Source organism: Onychostoma macrolepis, chromosome 02 (genome assembly GCF_012432095.1).
Source record: "Onychostoma macrolepis isolate SWU-2019 chromosome 02, ASM1243209v1, whole genome shotgun sequence".
NCBI classification, from domain to species: domain Eukaryota; kingdom Metazoa; phylum Chordata; class Actinopteri; order Cypriniformes; family Cyprinidae; genus Onychostoma; species Onychostoma macrolepis.
In genome coordinates, this window is record NC_081156.1 from 17,152,867 (window position 1) to 17,172,087 (window position 19,221).

General features: G+C 36.4%; 1 protein-coding gene across 4 annotated transcripts in view; it reads left to right on the forward strand.

The window, feature by feature from the left end:
* The first annotated feature begins 1,024 nt into the window (after positions 1–1,024).
* pld1a (phospholipase D1a) overlaps positions 1,025–19,221 on the forward strand; it is a 38,647-nt gene continuing 20,450 nt past the window's right edge. Inside the window, exons 1-6 of one of the 4 annotated variants that reach the window (XM_058752936.1) lie at positions 1,025–1,212; positions 10,674–10,853; positions 11,296–11,462; positions 13,916–14,058; positions 17,689–17,800; positions 19,077–19,142. In XM_058752936.1, coding sequence (XP_058608919.1) covers positions 10,757–10,853; positions 11,296–11,462; positions 13,916–14,058; positions 17,689–17,800; positions 19,077–19,142 — 585 coding nt within the window. In that variant the 5' untranslated portion in view covers positions 1,025–1,212; positions 10,674–10,756. Of the gene's footprint in view, positions 1,213–4,146; positions 4,277–10,673; positions 10,854–11,295; positions 11,463–13,915; positions 14,059–17,595; positions 17,801–17,892; positions 17,912–19,076; positions 19,143–19,221 lie in introns of those variants that run through there. The other 3 variants (XM_058752944.1, XM_058752947.1, XM_058752956.1) reach the window with 3 other exon arrangements.

Here is a 19,221-nt window from a genome sequence, read left to right on the forward strand (position 1 = left end):
AATCACTTCAGCTGACCATTCTGATAATCTTCTTTTATTTTGATAATTTATGCATATCATATATTCTTGCCTATTTTTTCCACACATTTATTCACAGACTCATTTATTCATATATTGTGTAAAACAATGACTGACATGTAAAAGATTAATTTATACAGAGTTAATACTTTCTTTGCTTTATTTTCATAGCACAAAAACTGATTTATTATCTGAAACAATCCAAAAATGTCTGGGTCGTCTGGGACGCAAAGGCAGCTATTTCCACCTTTTGACCACAAGATGTCGTTAGTGTGCGCAGTGTTGGAAAGCTTCGAGTAATGAACCTTTTTACGATACACTTGAGGGGAAAGCCTTGGTGCTTTGAAAAGCTTCCTTTCACCATCACTATCAGGTAGCCCCACGCTATCTGGTATCAATACTGCGCCGGTTATTGCAACCGTAAGATGCACAAAATACGGGCATAGTTGCTCGCTCTCCGTTGACTCCGATTGACTCCGGTGCTAGCGTAGAGTGAGGACACCCAACCGATTCTGTAGACCCAACCAGTCTACAGAAGCGAACTGAAATTGAGCGGAAGTACGACGTCTGACCTAGTCAGGCTAATTGGTTGCCAGTGCAAATTGATAAAGAGAGGTGTGACGTTCTTCATTCTTTCTTACATTCTTTTTGGCTCATTGAAAATTAATCTATATTAATAATAAATAAATAAAATAAAATAATAATAAAAAAACAAACAAAACAACTATAGTGTCCTAGAAATCTATTTCTTTTTTTAATGAAAACAGCAACAATAAAGACAAACTCGCTTATAATTAACAAATTAAACAAAAGTTGCGCTTTTGGATCATAGGGTTAGTGTCTATAGTGTTTCGGACTCGCATCATTCTTGTCACGTGACAACCCCCTCCGGTTTTATTTCTCAGCCCCCCTGCTCAAAATACTTTCCCGCGGCTATGCCTGCTGGTAAATGACATGCAAACTGACAAATTCAAAGCAGAAATGCATCTCATACAAATGAGATTTTGATGTTTACTGAACATTGTGGAGAAGGGAATTAAGGCAGAGATCATTAACCAGTTTTATGACTGGAAAGGACTGAGCTGCCATTGAGCTGATATTGAGCCTTCAGTAAAGTGCCAGCATGAGTGTGTAGTAGAAGAACTAACCTGAGGCTGCAGCAACACATTTAACTATTGGCTGGATAACAGAGAGGTAATTTCCTTCTTTTTTTTTTTTTTCTTTCTTTCTTTCTTTCTTTCTTTCTTTCCTTATAGTGTCTGAGTAACTCAGCAGTATTACTCTTTCTTCTTTCTTATGAAAGATTCAAGGTATTCAGTGTGCAAACAGTTTGTGTATTTGTGTATGCAATGTGTAACTGAGTGTTTTAACGTGATTTAAACCAGTGTTGCTGTTGTTAATTTGAGGTGTGGTGTTTCAGTGGCCTCTGGTCAAAGTCTCCATTATATGTGTGTTTTCTTCCCCAATCTCAGTAGCTACATATCAACAGCTGTGCCATTTGCAGTAATATTGCACCCAGCGATCAAGTGATCACAATCAACATACAATCTTTATAGCACAGGGCAATGAGAGGCTTGGGAGGAAGTGTAGATCCAAATTGTAGCTATATTTGGTAGTTTTATCTGTTGCCCTTTAGAAGGGATTTGAGGTGCGTAAATGATTGAGATAGCAAACATCCTGTCTTTTAGATACTTGCTTGCCTGTATCCACACACATCAATGTGGTCAGCATGAAAAATGAAGTTTCAAAGGGGCAGAGAAATTGTTTTTCTAATACTGTCCACTAGAGGGCAAGAGCGCTATATGTAATACTGTTCTGACCCTTAAAGTAAAAATACGATGCATTATCATGTCTATTATAGCATCAAAACTACAGGTTGTAGCTTTAAAAAACTATAATGTTTTAAAATTCTCTGTCCACTATTGTTCACTAAAATGATTTTTACATTTCAAAACATCGTCACAAATTTAACCTACTTGTAATGAAAACCCTGGGGGGCTAGTTCACCCCCCCAAAAAATCTGTCATCATTTACTCAGTAACTTCCCTAGTAACCAAACTGTTGATGGTAGCCATTGACTTCCATAGTGTTTTTCCCATATGAAAGAGGATGGCTTGCAACATTCAACTGTTGGTAACATTGTAACATTCTTCAGAATATCTTCTTTTGTGCTCAAGAAAGAAACTCTTACAGGTTTGGAACACCTTGAGGGCGAGTAAATGATGATAGAACTTTCATTTTTGGGTGAACTATACATTTAAGTTATCATTTTGTTGTCGAAGAGGTTTCGAATTAGTGCAGTGTGGTTACTAGCAGATGGGTCGATGTGACAGTAATGAAACTAGCTGCCATTAAAAGCCATTAAACTCTGTCACTTTTCTGTTAATCTCTGTTATTCTTACATTGCACAGTCTCTCTTTTTATTTCTTACCTCACTTTTCCTCATGCACTTGAAGCTCTGTGGTTAAGCTGATATTGTTTTGTGTGTGTGAGAAAGACAGAGATGTTTGCTTGCAGCTGTGATAAATGGCAATGGCTGCCATTTGAGCAAAGGTACGGCCGCTCTGGCACACCCTGCCGTGGTAATTATTACAGACTCCATAGACCAGAGGTCCTGCGTCAGACAAGGCGGAAAATTGAAAACATAAATGATTTATGGTGCTCAGAAGTCTATCTTCTCCTCTGTCTTTGTTGTTGGCTACAAAGCGTCAGATACGCTGGGACGTCCTTTAGTGTGGCGTCTTGCTCTTGTTCTTCAGTGATTAATCCATTTAGACACAGTGGAGTGGAACTCTCCTCACCATGGAAAATAGATGGATTGTTGGAGAGGAAGGGCTTCAGGAAAGTGCTTGCAGTTTGTTTGAAGAGCAGAACAAACTGCTCCAAGGGTAAACTATGGCCCTGACTGCTGAGCAGCCTGGAGATAAGTTGGTTTGACATTTCCACCTCTGAATCTTGGAGATGTTGCTTGTCATTTTAGTATCCTGCTGCTGCAGCAATGTCAGAGCTCTAGCATGAGACCATAAACAGTACTTTACACAGCTGTTACTGTAAAAATACTGGTTGTCTAATATAATGTCATTTTAAAATAATAATTTATATATATATATATATATATATATATATATATATATATATATATATTATTATTGTGTATAATAATGTATTAAATATATATATATATATATATATATAATATTATTATTGTGTATAATAATGTATTAAATATATTATATATATATATATATATATATATATATATATATAAATACTTTACATTGATCAAGTGACAGTGAAAATTTAAAGAAATTTACAATGTTACTAAAGATTTCTAGCTCTAAAAAGGTTGTTTTGAACATCAAAAATTCCTGTTCCATGGTTTCCACAAAACTATTAAGCAGCACAACTGTTTTCAACATTCCTTGATCATAATAAGAAGAAGAAGAAAAAGAGGAAAACTATTTCTTGAGCATCAAATCAGCATATTAGAATGATTTATGAAGGATCATGTGACACTGAAGACTGGAGTAATGATGCTAAAAATTCAGCTTTTCCTTCACAAAAATAAATAACATTTTACAATATATTAAAATAGATAACAGTTATTTTAAATTGTAATATTATTGCAACAGTTTTTTGATTTTGAAAAACATTTAAAAAAATCGTACAGACCCCAAACTGTTGAATGGAAGTCTGTATATAAATGCATCTATCCATTTTCCAGACGGCTTGAAGTTTTATTTTGTGTTTTGGCAAGCCTGAGCACAGTGCAGACGTTGTTGAGATCTCTTCTTGAACTCTGGAAGAGACATATGCAATTACTATATATTCTCAAAAGAAAATCTAAACAAGGTATTTAAACAAAAGTCTCCATTTGGTCTTTGTTTAATCTCATTGATGTCTTGGAGAAACAACTGACCCATTATAAACATCTAACTTGTGCTGCTTATATCCCATGGGGAGATATCAGTCCATCTAAATGCATCTAACAGCTGAGGAGAGGAGGAGCATGTTGTGACTTGCTGCACTTGATTGGCTGAGCGACTGTGACTGACACTTCAGAACCCAGAGAAGGCCCCGCCCCCTTCAAACACATTGGCCTATGACTGATCTCTCCACTGCCCCCTTGTTTAGTCTGTTTGGAGTCACAGAAAGGGAGAGGGACTCTTTTAACGCTGCAAAACTATGAGTTAGTCTTTCATTGTTGTGGGAGTCAAACAGCTGATTTATCATGTGGGAATTACGTCTACCAAGGCAGGTCAGTAAAACTTTGCACTGTTTGTTGTTTCTTGCTCTGTTCCAAACTTGTATCCCAGCTTGCAGAGTTAAAAAGAGTGAACACTTGAACATTTCTAGCAACAGTTATGGATGTATGTGTTTGTGTGTAACTGAAAAGTGAAAGTCTTTCTGGTGCCGATATGTCTTGGCTCCTGTCTCACCCCAGTGTGAGAGGCTTTTGTATCTGTGGTGGAATGTGTGACCAGTGCACAAGAGAGGAAAGCCAACTTGGTTTTGCCCAGGCTCCAAAATCCCTGTCTTGTTTTTTCAGCTGTACACAAGGGCTGGATAACTGAATAAATTACATTTTAACTCAGTTTGCAATAAACACCCTTTATTCTGGCACTTTCTCAGCTTTGGCTAATTGTGTTTTCACTAGCTTGTGTTTTAAATGTCCCTGTGTTCTTTGCTTATTTCTTACATTCTAATCATGTCATTCATTAATCAGAACGCAAGAGACTTCTGACCCTGAACTTCGTGCTATCACTAACACGCCTCACAGACAGACAGGCATGTAAAAAGGCACACGATCGAACAAGTGTGGTGCTGTTTTGTTTGATGAACAACACCCTGCCATAAATTGGCTTCAGGTGCAAAGTGCATTTGCTCTGAAAATCTTGAAACAGTAGTAACAAGTCCTGCTAAACTTAACGGGATGGCAAAAACTTTTCGAAACTGACATGGAGACTGTCTTTCCCTGGCACCTACAAAACCCAACTTAATATTAAAGATGAATGGATTACTTTTATTGGTGGCTGCCTCACTAAGTCCTCTGTTTATAATACTAACATGAACCTACGATGATATTTAGAGTGAGTTTGCAGTAGTTTCATCCACACGGCTTCACGTCTTTCCCACAGTTCTTTTATTTGCATGTATGCCCCAGCACACACAAGTGATTCAAGTGTCTATAACACATTTTCTCGTAAATCTCTAACGTACATGGTTGCATAATAATTTTTTTTTTTCTCCTCCCAAAGGCACTGAGCCTTGTCTCCATGACGAATTATAATGGGCAGGAACTTGTTGGCAGGAAGCAACAGCTGATATCCCATCCACACTAACTTTTCATTCCCCCTCATTATCTGTGTATTGCTGTAGTTCAGTACGCAAACTGATGTTGAACGGGTTTGTTCAGAAGGAAGGAAATTAGTACACTGCAAAAAGTAACTTTTTAATCAGTATTTATAGAATGCTATAAATTACTACTTTAATAATTAAAATCTAAAATTAAAAACTCTTTCATTATGTAATCTGTAAAAATGCATTTCTCTCTAAAGGCACGTCCAATGAGGACATAAGGGGAGTCAGGATCGTCAACTTCATACAATTTTTTACTTTATTGTTTTGTTTTTTGGGCCGCTGTGCCAAGATTGTGTTTGCATGCAGTACAAACAGCCTACAGTGGCATGTTAGTGTCACGCTGAAAAATAACTAACTAAATAAATAAGATTAACGTCATACTATTTTAAGAAAAAGTCAAAATTACGATAAAATCATGTTATATTGTGTGAAGTTAATGTGAAAATTACACCTAAAGCCTACTCCGCAAAAAAAGGCTTACAGATGTTTTTGAAACTCTTAATTGATCGATTTCATGAGACATTCCTTATTCAGATGTTTTTTTCAATATGCATTCAAATATTTATTCATGTTTATTTCGTGCTGCAAATATTAAAGAGGAAAATATCATTGATTCACATACCACTTGAACTGAGACGAATATAGTTATCGCACTACAAATTAAAAAAAAATCTTAAAATTGACAGAAGGATGAGACTTTGTGTTATTATAAAAGTAACAAAGCTTATTGCAATTATTGGGTGGCTTGCGTGCTACAATGAATGGACTTGAAAATGTTAAATATTATTTCCAAGCATTTATACCGTAATTAAAACAGCTTGTGAATAGTCACGTAACGTTATTTACGTCAGAAAAATCAACAATAAGTTAACTGAGTTTGAGCCCATATCGTTTGAGGGGGCCTGTACAAATTTTTTGCATATAGGCCCAGGGCTGACTTGCTACGCCACCGAGTTCAGATCAGTAGCAGTGTGAACATAATCAATCAGCTATAAGCAGTTCTACAAAAGGCAGCAGTGTCGTTATTCAGCTCGAGTCAGTTCAGTGTTTATTCAATTCAGTTCAATACCAGTGTTGATGTTGCAAGATACAACTCTGCTGTAAATCAGCTCTACAGAAGATAGTAGTGCCATCATCCGTTTAATTGAGTTCAAGTTTTGTTCTCATCTAGTCAATGTGGTCATATCGATATATTACTAAAATTGAAAGTCTTTCAGACCCCAATTAAGGAAGCCAGAAGGCAAACTATTCCCTGTGGAAAAGTAAATGGAAGTTCCCATAATGAGAGCTTATCATGATTGTATGTTTGGCTGCTTTGAAACGGTGTATGTTTTGGGTTTAGATTGGTTCCTAAATAGATTCAATTCCAGTATATGAGGAATTAACCTAGTCTTTCTCTTTGTGTGCCGTACAGCACACATAACAGAGCTTTGTCTGTAAAGTCACATGTATATATCGATAAATACTGTACATGCACCCTTACTCAGGAATGGTCCATTCTGAGATTGTAGTGTTTGGGCAAGATGATATCTAAGAATCATAAAAATGCAATATTGTGCCAATGGTGTGATAGCTGACGTGTCTGATTCACTGCCTCTCTTTGACCTGTACACCTCTTTAAAGCTGGTTGTAAAGGTCACTGCACAGGTGGGAGACATGCATGAGATACCACAGTCATAAGCGTTCACCCGCACAGAGAGAATGAATGAGTCCCTCCGTTAGGAACCTCTCTACCAGCACTTCTGTTGTTTAAACTACCAGCTAGGTAGACTGTCCTGTATATTTATAGTAAATACGGCCACCAGAGACAATGAAGTAAAGCCTACACATTTTATTACCATTCTGTGATGTATTTCTGAGTGAAACAGGGCTGCAGATGAATCGATTAGATTTGGAGAATAGACAATTGGAGTTCAGTGCCAGAATGGAGAGATTAGTTAGATAGAAATAGAGTATTTTACAATAATACTTACGGGTCAAAGACAAGACGTCCCATTTCTGTGTCCACATCAAATTAAATTTACAAAAAAAATTTATATGGATAAAAGCAAGTTTCAAATCATTTAAAAAAAAAAAAAAAAAGTCAAAATATGGGTGAAATAATGTCCCATAATCAGCGTAACAGATATATATATATATATATATACGGTATATATATGGTATATATATATATACGGTATATATATATATATATATATATATATATATATATATATATATACGGTATATAATTTGTAAAATGAAAAAAATTTTTTATTCTGACCTGTCCTTATTAAAATATGTTAAAAAAAAATGACAACACTAAATTTATTATATTTTAAATTAATACAAATGTCAAAGTTAATTAGTTTTTGGTGGCTGCACTTAGTGCACTATGATCCTTAAATACAGTCTTTTAATGTCATCAAGATTCTCTCTGTAAATATGCCTGGCAAGATTGCTTGGTATATGAACTATTGTTACACTAAATTACATTTTAGTGGGTGTCTTCTGCAAATCGTTGTAAGAATGTATGATCATCATTATTTTTTTGCTCAGGAAAAAATCAAATTGAACAGGATACAGGTGTGTATGTGTGGGGTGGGGTGGTAAAACTATATTAAATTTTTATTGTTTTGATGCTCAAACCTCTTTCTGTCTTTGATTCATTTATATAACCCGAGTGGCCAAGTGATGTCAGTGGAAAAGGGAAGTCATTATATTTTCTCTTCGGAACAATATGCAGTAATCAGAAGATTAGGAACATTAAGCAAGGAAAACAGAATTCAAATTTCATGTTGACTTTGAGAAAAAAATAATCTCTGGTGAACAATGAAAAGAATTTACGATATAAATATTGTGAGATGTTTTGAAACATGCCAGCCTCTTTGTTTGTGAAAGATTTAATGACTTTCAGTCTCCTACGACTGAGGATTGAAGGTCTAAGTTTGTTTCTCTGAGTTTAGCAAAGCTTCCAAAGGTAGCCGGACTGGAAAAGGTGATGTCATATCGAGTTCAGATTATAGAGTTGCCAAAGAGCCACACCTCACCGTTAGACTTGGGTTACGTAAGATGGGAAGTTTAAACGTTTCAGCTTCTCTCTAGCACACATTATTCCTCGCTCACACATTTTAAATGGTCATTAAGTGATCAGACTGAATAGACCAGCCAGTATCTACACGCTGCAGCCCACCGCAAGCAGCCAATGGGAGGAGAAAATGTTCCATTATGTTTAATAGAAGGTTTTGTGGGGTAGTTATAGAGCGAACATGCACTTGGCAGCAAAATTACTGCAGTCTAAAGGAAAGCAACTAGACTCTTTGTGAGAGAAATCGAGAAAGCAGCCCTCTGTTTTTTTCTTATTTGCTCTAATAATGAAATTGTTGTTTTAACAGCACAAATGTCGACTTTATGTTGTGTGAAAGGCTTGAGAATAGAGTTGGTGCTCACGTTTTAGTTTAATGAACTTGTGGCAGTGTGAATTGTGTTGTGTTGGGAACAATTGGTGACTCAGCTGCTCAGTTTCAGCATTTTTCTGTAATCTCTTCCACTGTCATTCTTTCTTTTTCCGTTGTACTTTATGTCCTGTTGCTTTGTATTGTTTCCTCCACATACTGTGTGAAACTTCCTACTTTAGATCTAAAACCCACATCTGTGATTGTCAAGCTATTAAAGCACTCCTCCATTCTGCCGCACATCCATTAACTGTGTTGGTGATGATTTTTCAGTATGTTTAAGGGCTTCGTGGCTTATGTTATTTCTCTGTTGTGGTATCATCTCACCTCTCTCTTTATAGTCTACCTGTATTTATTGTTTCAGATGGGTCACCAGTCTTGTCATTTACCTTTATATTCATCCTTTCGATCATGCCACTAACTGACAAATGAATTTCAGAGGAATAGTGTGAAGGCATGAACAATGAACAGCTTCTTGGATTTTGCATTTCTGTGAAAGCAATTCTCAGTGTGATTCTGGTGCTGCTTTAGGGAATTTTCTTGTATTTTCTCCCAGAGATATCGAAGAAAACAGGATGTGATCTCTTTTTTTAATAGCGTTTTTAAATAAGGGAATGACACTGATGTGATCTTGTGTGTATTATTAGTTTAATATTGATTGGAGGGATTCCATGCTCCACAGTAGAAGACATTGACCTCTGACTTTTGGCCTGACTAAAAGAGGAAATGTTTTAAATAGAAATGAGCAAACTAAGGAGTCAAGGTATGGCTAGCTAGTTAATAATATATTATATACGCTATTGATTTGTTTTATGTTTTTGAAAGATGTTTGTTATGCTCACCAAGGTTGCGCTTATTTGATCAAAAATACAGTAAAAACAATAATTTTGTGAAATATTATTACTTTTTAAAATAGCTGATTTCTGTTAAACTTCATTTAGTTTAAAATGAAACTTATTTCTGTGGTGAATTTTCAGCAGCCGTTACTCCAGTCTTCAGTATCAAATGACCCTTGATTTGGTTCTCAAGAAATATTTATGGTAAACATTGTGCTGCTTAATATTTTTTGGTCAAGATTCCTTTATAAATAGAAAGTTTGAAAGAACAGCATTTATTTGAAAGAGCCGTTTTTTGTAACTATGTAAAATACTTAACTGTTACTTGTTGATCATTTTAATGCATTCGCTGAATAAAAGTATTAATTTCTTATAATATAATAGAATTACAAAGCTTTCTAAAACTAAAGGATATTTGATTTATGATGCTGCACAGACGTTCCAAGTACAATGCAAACATGGCACACATGTTAATTTCTGAATGAAAAAGAATATGAAAAAGACATATTGGTTACTTTACCAGCTAATCAAAGCTAATTAGATTAGAGCTGGTTTTGCTGTAGGACTCAGAATTTAAATTGGACATCAAGTGGTAAGACAACACTGCACTAGACTTGTTTATCATACAAAATTGAATTTCAATGTTTTATGCTCTTGGCAGCCAATCGTTGTTGGCACAATCCAACTTTATCCTCATTGCTAGTGAACCAGTATTTAATATTCATGATTTTCAAACATGAGTGCATGTCATGCAACCTGTCTATGATGGAATCTACCTAATTTTAATAGCTTCTGCCGAGTCACACATCAGTCTGAGCTAAAACCTTTCTCCTTTCTTTTTTAAAAGTTGCTAAACAGATTTAGTTTGCTCTTCTAATTATGTCAAATTGCGATCATTTAGTTAATTACATTTTAATTTGGGTGTATTGTATTTGGGTGTGTTTTTTTTCGTCCTAGAGTAGTTGAGCACCATTGCTTAAGTTTAGGGTATTGACTCGATGTGTGTGTTTGTGTGTTCAAACAGGCAATGCTTGACCTTCAGGCTGAAGAGTGCTAAATATGCTTCGGCGAGTCCATAAGAAGTAACTCAATCTGATAAAAGCAGACATGAGTGACACAGTAGAGAACCTGGACACCAGGGACCTGGGCTTCTCAGATGCTGAGGATGAACCTGAAGAGGTGGACAGCGAGTTCAACCCTTCAGGTAAGTGATTATTAATAACATCAGATCCAAAACATTCGTTTGTTTTAGTAGTATTGTTTTTTTAGAGGTGCTTGTCTCATTTTTGATGAAGTTTGCAGCATTGATTCTGTTATTTTCCTGTTTATTACTGTGAAGCTGCTTTGAAGCAATCTGTATCGTATAAAGCACTATTTAAATAAAGGTGGCTCTTCTAATTTCAAAATGACTGGATACAAGTTAGACTTGAAGAACAGGATTTATTTTGCCAGTAGTTTTTCAGAGAGGAAGTGACAGCAGGTCTGTCTAATCAGACATCTGGACTATATGGGACGTGTGTTAAAAGGATTAATGTGAGGACAACTGCGTAACATGATGCAGCATGTCACAAACAAGCATTCAGCACACACACAAGAGCTCACATTCCCTGCAGGCATTCCTCAGTCCGCCCTGTCTTTTCTTACAGGAGTATCCCGTATCCCATTCTCTGCCGTGTACAGGACAATTGGCTTTAAAGAGACGGAAGCACAGGTCTATCTTAACGCTGCCCCTGTCAGTGCCAAGATCCTAGATGTGGAACGCTTCACCAGGGCCCCGGACCGCTTCATGTCCAAACACAGGAGTGTGTCCAAGGTCTGTGAAGCACATGCTAGTTAAAAGCAATGGTGGAAAGATGTCACAGATCTCACCAGTGATGGGAATAACGGCGTTATTTTTTTCAGTAACGAGTAATCAAACGAATTACTGTTTCCCCCGTTACAACGCCGTTACCGTTACTGACAATAAAATGTGGCGTTACTATATTATATTATTAGAATAAAATTTTTCAGTTCAATCTGAATGGATGCGCAGTGTACCTTTATTTGACGTAACATAAACTCTAGTGTGAAGGCGCTCGACTCGCCGTCGCTTTCTCTCACATACACGCACGCAAAGAAAGATACAGAGCAAGAGAGTCTTTCATAACATGCAGAATTGACGCGCTACATGTAAACGATATTCTTTGTTGTATTTTCCTGTTAAAATAACGGAGTTCCTTTGGAATTCTTCAGCTTTTAAGAACTGCCGGTTTCTCTGATAGTGGGCGGAACTAATGCGCAAATCTCATTGGCTGGCGCTCACCTATTATCGTCCCTGTTTTGATTTCAGCAAATCAATTCGAGCGAACGCAGACAACGTGATTAATATTCATGAACCCAGCAGCTCATTAATCCTTAGTGCGTTTTATATTGTTATTAGTAGTAGAATTCGTAGTAGTTTTGTTATCTTATCAATTTTTTCTCGCTTTTTTTTTATAGAAACACTAAATGACAAACAATATCTTAAGCAGCAGCACCACCAGTCCCAAGTTCAGTCAACATGACAAATATGCATTCATACTTGGTTATTCTAATTACTAAAGTTCTATCATCATATAATATTAAATTATCATAATATCATATTATAATGCTTGACTGACTGATGCTAAGAGTCAGTAGATAAATAGTGTAGATTACATTTACATTTATGCATTTAGCAGACGCTTTTATCCAAAGCGACTTACATTGCATTCAAGTTACAGTTTTTTTACATTTTATCAGCTCTTGCTTTCCCTGGGAATCGAACCCATGATCTTGGCGTTGCTAGCGCCATGCTCTACTATTTGAGCTACAGGAAAGCTCAGGAAAGATTAATTGGCATCCAAGTTATTTGACATTTGAAATTTCTTTAAAAAAAGTAACGCAATAGTTACTTTCCCTGGTAATTAGTTACTTTTATAATGATGTAACTCAGTTACTATTTGTGAGAAGTAACTCCTAACTATAACTAATTACTTTTTTTAAGTAACGTGCCCAACACTGGATGAGGGTCATTCTACAGAAACGTCCACTTTTGGTATGGCAAAATGTCTTTTTTGCATTTAAACTTAGACCACATTATTAGATTACTTTTTGACTTTATGAATACATATAAATGACAGCTTAATTATATATATATTTTTTTTTAGCTTTTTTGTGCAATTATTTCAAGACCATATGTATCATTTTTTTGTCACTGGTGTTACCTTCTTTAGCAATATTAAAGTTTTTATGAAATATTATTTCTAAAAAAAAAAATTCAGCACATGTAGTCAGAGTTACAGAAAAATAATGAAAATGCAAGAAATAAGGAGATTATTTTTTATTTATTTAATGTGACAGACAAAAACAGCACAGTAACACAGCACAGTAACACCAGTGACAGTAACACCAGTGACATACATAAGACCTGATATACTGATTGTCACTGGTGTTATCCATAAGGAAGGTAACACCAGTGACCATTTTCATGAAAAATGCATTTTACAAAATGTCTGCTGCAAGGTATTAAGCCACATGTTGTCAATCATGGTATACTCACTAAATTAAGTAGATTAATCCATTTGTATTATAGTTTTTTTTACATTTCCCTAACAATAAATAGGTCTCACCAGTGACATCAACTAAAAGCTTCATATGAAATCATGAGATAAATGAGAAAAAACTGAAAAGAAACCGTGGACTAAACATGGGCCTTTTTTCATAGATGTTTAGAAAATAGGAAGGAGGAAGTCGAGTGATGTCATCAGTGTGATTTTTTTTTTTTTTTTTTTTTTTTTCTTTCTTTCTTTATTCCAAAATAAAAGACTTTTGTGTCACTGGTGTTACCGCTTAACAACTCCAGGGGACCACTATTTTCATTATACATTTTATAATATTTATTTGGAATTTTGTTTTATTATGCCATTTATATCATATATTTGATAGTTATGAATAGACTTTTGTATTTTATATGGTAGAAAATCCTGTTTTTGACCTCAAAATAAAGCACTTTCCTGCTGTACATGGCTGTGGGGACGAGCAGTTTTGTGGTACTTGGAATTCTATATAATTAATAAAAAAATAATAATGCCACATTGATGGCTCAGGAAGGTGTAATTGTTCGAATAACATATTGTTTCATTTTAAAATATAAAATTTTTTTAACCCTAATATGCATTTCAATTGTAATATTTCTTTAAAGTCTAGGGACAGAAAAGTGGACGTTTCTGTAGAATGACCCATCTCACATCATTGCTGTGTTCACAGGCAATGCCAGCCGTGTTTAAGATAGAGCTCAAACACGGGAACTTCACCTGGATAGTCAAGAGAAAAGAGAAGCACTTCATGGATCTACACAGAGAGCTTCTGCGATACAAGACCCTCATGAGGATCCCACTGCCCACCCGAAGGTCAGATCCCTGCCCTACAGATAAACTTACTCCATGATCTTTTACTCCTGGTATAGAGTAGATCATGGCACTAAATACAAAACATTTTGTATTATGTTCACACAAACCACTTGGAAATGCATGTGGTTGCATCACATTTGTACTGTAAATACTACATGCACACCAGACAACATAAAAAGCAGGAACAAGTCTTTTAAAGTTTGAAAAAAGAAAATAACTATTTGATTGAAAGAGCTGGAAGCCCGTACAGATTTCACAGAACATTATAAGTATACAGTAGGGCTGCATGATTGACAAAAATCATAATTGTCGATTATTCCCTTGAGATTGTAATTGCGATTATTAATAAAGATTATTTTGAACAGATTTATGCCATTGTTTGAAGCTGAATGCCATATTTATATATATATATATATAAGGCTGAAAACACTCTTCCTGAACTCTTATTGCTTTTCTATAGCATTGAGCCTCAAATGTCAACTATACATTGGTTTGGTTTCTTCTTTAAACAAAAAAGGTAAAATTATGCTAAAACCTTCGAAATTTCAAATTACAGTAACATTTTACAGTACAATTTATATTATCAGGGCTCCAGACTAACATTCGAGAGCAGTGGCACCAGCACCTGATCTGGTAGCACTGAACATATCATATTACAAGTTTTGTCTCTTAGAAATGCACATTAGATCAGGAGCTTGAGTTGGGATGCAGATGTACATTTGACAGTACCATTGTGAAAACTGTAACAGCCTCATCTTTTATACATAATCAAAAGTACAGCACCTCATTACCATGGTAAAAAAGTAGCCTAACTACACTGAACAAAATTATAAAAGCAACACTTTTGTTTTTGCCCCCATTTTTCATGAGCTGAACTCAAAAATCTAAGACTTTTTCTATGTACACAAAAGGCCTATTTCTCTCAAATATTGTTCACAAATCTGTCTAAATCTGTGTTAGTGAGCACTTCTCCTTGGCAGAGATAATCCATCCACCTCAGAGGTGTGGCATATCAAGATGCTGATTAGACAGCATGATTATTGCACAGGTGTGCCTTAGGCTGACCACAATAAAAGGCCACTCTAAAGTGTGCAGTTTTACTGTATTGGGGGGGTCCGAAAACCAGTCAGTATCTGGTGTGACCACCATTTGCCTCACGCAGTGCAACACATCTCCTTCGCATAGAGTTGATTAGGTTGTTGAGTGTGGCCTGTGAAATGTTGGTCCACTCTTCAATGACTGTGTGAAGTTGCTGGATATTGGCAGGAACTGGAACACGCTGTCGTATACGCCGATCCAGAGCATCCCAAACATGCTCAATGGGTGACATGTCCGGTGAATATGCTGACCATGCAAGAACTGGGATGTTTTCAGCTTCCAGGAATTGTGTACAGATCATGAGGTGATGGTCGTGGATGAATGGCACAACAATGGGCCTCAGGATCTCGTCACGGTATCTCTGTGCATTCAAAATGCCATCAATAAAATGCACCTGTGTTCGTTGTCCATAATATATGCCTGCCCATACCATAACCCCAACGCCACCATGGGCCACTCGATCCACAAAGTTGACATCAGCAAACCGCTCTCCCACACGACGCCATACACGCTGTCTGCCATCTGCCCTGTACAGTGAAAACCGGGATTCATCCGTGAAGAGAACACCTCTCCAAAGTGCCAGATGCCATCGAATGTGAGCATTTGCCCACTCAAGTCGATTATGACGACGAACTGCAGTCAGGTCGAGACCCCGATGAGGACGACGAGCATGCAAATGAGCTTCCCTGAGACGGTTTCTGACAGTTTGTGCAGAAATTCTTTGGTTATGCAAACCGATTGTTGCAGCAGCTGTTCGGGTGGCTGGTCTCAGACGATCTTGGAGGCGAAGATGCTGGATGTGGAGGTCCTGGGCTGGTGTGGTTACATGTGGTCTGTGGTTGTGAGGCCGGTTGGATGTACTGCCAAATTCTCTGAAACACCTTTGGAGATGGCTTATGGTAGAGAAATGAACATTCAATTCACGGGCAACAGCTCTGGTGGACATTCCTGCAGTCAGCATGCCAATTGCATGCTCCCTTAAAACTTGCGACATCTGTGGCATTGTGCTGTGTGATAAAACTGCACATTTTAGAGTGGCCTTTTATTGTGGCCAGCCTAAGGCACACCTGTGCAATAATCATGCTGTCTAATCAGCATCTTGATATGCCACACCTGTGAGGTGGATGGATTATCTCGACAAAGAAGTGCTCACTAACACAGATTTAGACAGATTTGTGAACAATATTTGAGAGAAATAGGCCTTTTGTGTACATAGAAAGTCTTAGATCTTTGAGTTCAGCTCATGAAAAATGGGGGCAAAAACAAAAGTGTTGCGTTTATAATTTTTGTTCAGTGTATATGGTGTTTGCATTGAAAAACAGTAGCCTAAAGACATTCATTCATTCATTCATTCATTCATCAACTGATAGAATAATTAACAAAATAATGTAGGCCTAATTATATTCCATTACTCCTTTAACATATTTAGTATATTAATAATACTCAATATGAATGTCCTACTTTTCTGCCACCGTACCATTGTTACCGTTAGTGTTACTACAGTAAAACTATGGTAAATGTGGGTGATTTGTGGATTTGAAACGTCTTCTAACTGTATCGTTGTTGCACTGTTTCATCAGTGTTGATGAGAATAACAGCTCTGATTTATTTGGCTTTGAACTAGTTTAAATGAAAGAGAAGTGATTTGTACTGGAGAACTTTGCGCTGAACTCGAGTGCGTCTTACTGAATTTCACAGCGTTGTTTAGTGCGTGATCGTAACTGGTCACTGTAATAAACGCATACGCTCTAAGCTCGCACTGCGAATAAATTAATGATTTAGAATAGGCCTAAATTAAAATAGAAACGTTTGATTGTTGTATTTGATTTTGCATCAAATACAATCTCTTTGTGTCTTTAAATTATATTTATTTTGGCTTATGTACTGATTGGTAAAGGTGCTGTATGTAATTATTCTTTTTTTTGACTGTACTTGCATAAAAATACAATAATGTGTTTGCAGATATTTAGAAAACATGCTAAGTTCACATTCTTGTTTCTCCAAAAAAGCTTGTTTTGGTCTGTGTGATCTGCTCACCGACAATTTGACCAACAGTATTTTGAAAACCTGGATTGTTCAGTTGCTTGCAGTACTTTAATTTGTAAAATCCCTTTTAGTAGCATTCTCTTCTCGCTGTGCCTGTCTGAAATTCACTCCTCTTCACAAGTGGTCACAGGAGATGTGATGCAGATGCATGTCACTGCTTGCTGTAAGCGGTAATCTGTCTCAACTGACCACTTGTGATTCAATGGCCCTAGACGGATTTAAATACCAGGTGTAGAGGATCAGTTACTACTCTTCTCATTCTTAAAGAAGCTATAATAATTCTCCCTTCTTCTACACTCCTTTTCACAGTTTTTGTCCTCTAAGTATCAATTTTTTCTCTGTTTTCCCCATTCTCTCTCGTCTCTTCCCCACTCTTTTTCGTTCTCTTCTCAGATTTCATGGCTATTCTTTTTCTCCACAAACTCTTTGCTTTTTTCATTCTTCTTTTTTCTGTCTCAGACTGTGATATCTTTGTCTTTCTTTCAGCCACACAGAGAGAAGAAAGAGCATAAAGAGGAGCGAGGTGAGGCAGATGCCCGCACTGCCTCGGGGAGGTGGAGATGAGTTGGCACGAGAGGAACAAGTGTCTAGTCGGAGAGTGAGTCACCCCAACATGCTTACTGCAGTACTAGCCCTGGATCACATGACAGGAAGTGATCACATACACTGTTGAGCATGACGTGATCTTGATCGTCCCAAGGCCAGGCGTGTGAGTCTGTGGGCAGGTCTCTCCCACACAACGTCACTGACATGATTCAGTAGTCTCTGAGTGTGTGTGTAGTAACAGCACACTGCTTGTCGTGTCATTAGTGTGAGTCACATGGGAACATGAGAACATCACATAATCTGCTGATGAAATTCTGAAGATTCGAGCTGTTGAATAGAGCTTAATATCGATTGACCACTTTTTCAATGGCCTGACATTCAGAAGTATATTTCCTGGTAATTTTCTATATAGGTATTTAAAGAAAACCGTACAGCTCTTCCTTTCAGTCAAAAAATTAGGCCTAATAGGCAAACATCACTTTCCTAATTAATATTTTAGTGTCTCAGAAAGTACTGTATATTCTTAATAACTTTCATTAAAGACATTTAAGGAACATTATGTAATGCTATATTTCTATGTTATGTAATATTGATCAGATATTTAAAGTTCACTTGCATAAGTAAAATTATAGTAAAGTTAGATTCTTTATAGGAGGTATATTCATGATTATGATAAATATAATGAAAACATTGCATTACAACATAACTAACATTGTTAGCTAGATAGCGAAATAACATTACATTAAACTAAAAAAACAAATCCTGGCTTCACTGCAAAATAAAAATCCTCATTTTTTGTCTTAGTTTTTGTCTCAAGTGATTTTATGCTTAATATCAAATAGTTATTGTTTTAAGCATAAAAGTCAGTGGGGTAAGAAAATAAACTAAATTCAAAAGGAAAACATGACTGACAGACTTTATTTTTTCTTTTTTAATCAAAAACTCACTTAATTTTGGTGCATTTCTCAGAAACCAAGACTTGTGTCATTTTGCATGTCTAGTAAATGTGTATTGATTTAAGAATGTTATGATATCTGTACTGGAAAACAACGCAAAAATGCTGAGAAATAACTTTTTGTTTTGTTTTGTTTTGTTTTTTGTGCTGTGTTGATAACTGCAACTTTCCAGCAAATTAAACAATTTAAAACAATTTTAAGAAAATGACATTGAAATCATGCTGATGTCTATGGAAAGGTTTAAATGTCATCACCAAAAAAATATTTTGCATTTTTACTTTCTGAGTTTTACTGTTATCTATCATGGAACAGAACCGGTGCCACAGAATCAAACTTTTAAATCCAACTAACAAACGTATTTTCCTTTTTCAGAAACAACTGGAAGACTACCTAAACAAGCTGCTGAGGATGGCAATGTACCGAAAATACTACGCAACCGTAAGCTCACTCTTGATTATGGAGTTCAGGCCCTGATAGAGCTCACGCTGAGTTATCTTTAATGAAGCAGCAGCATGAG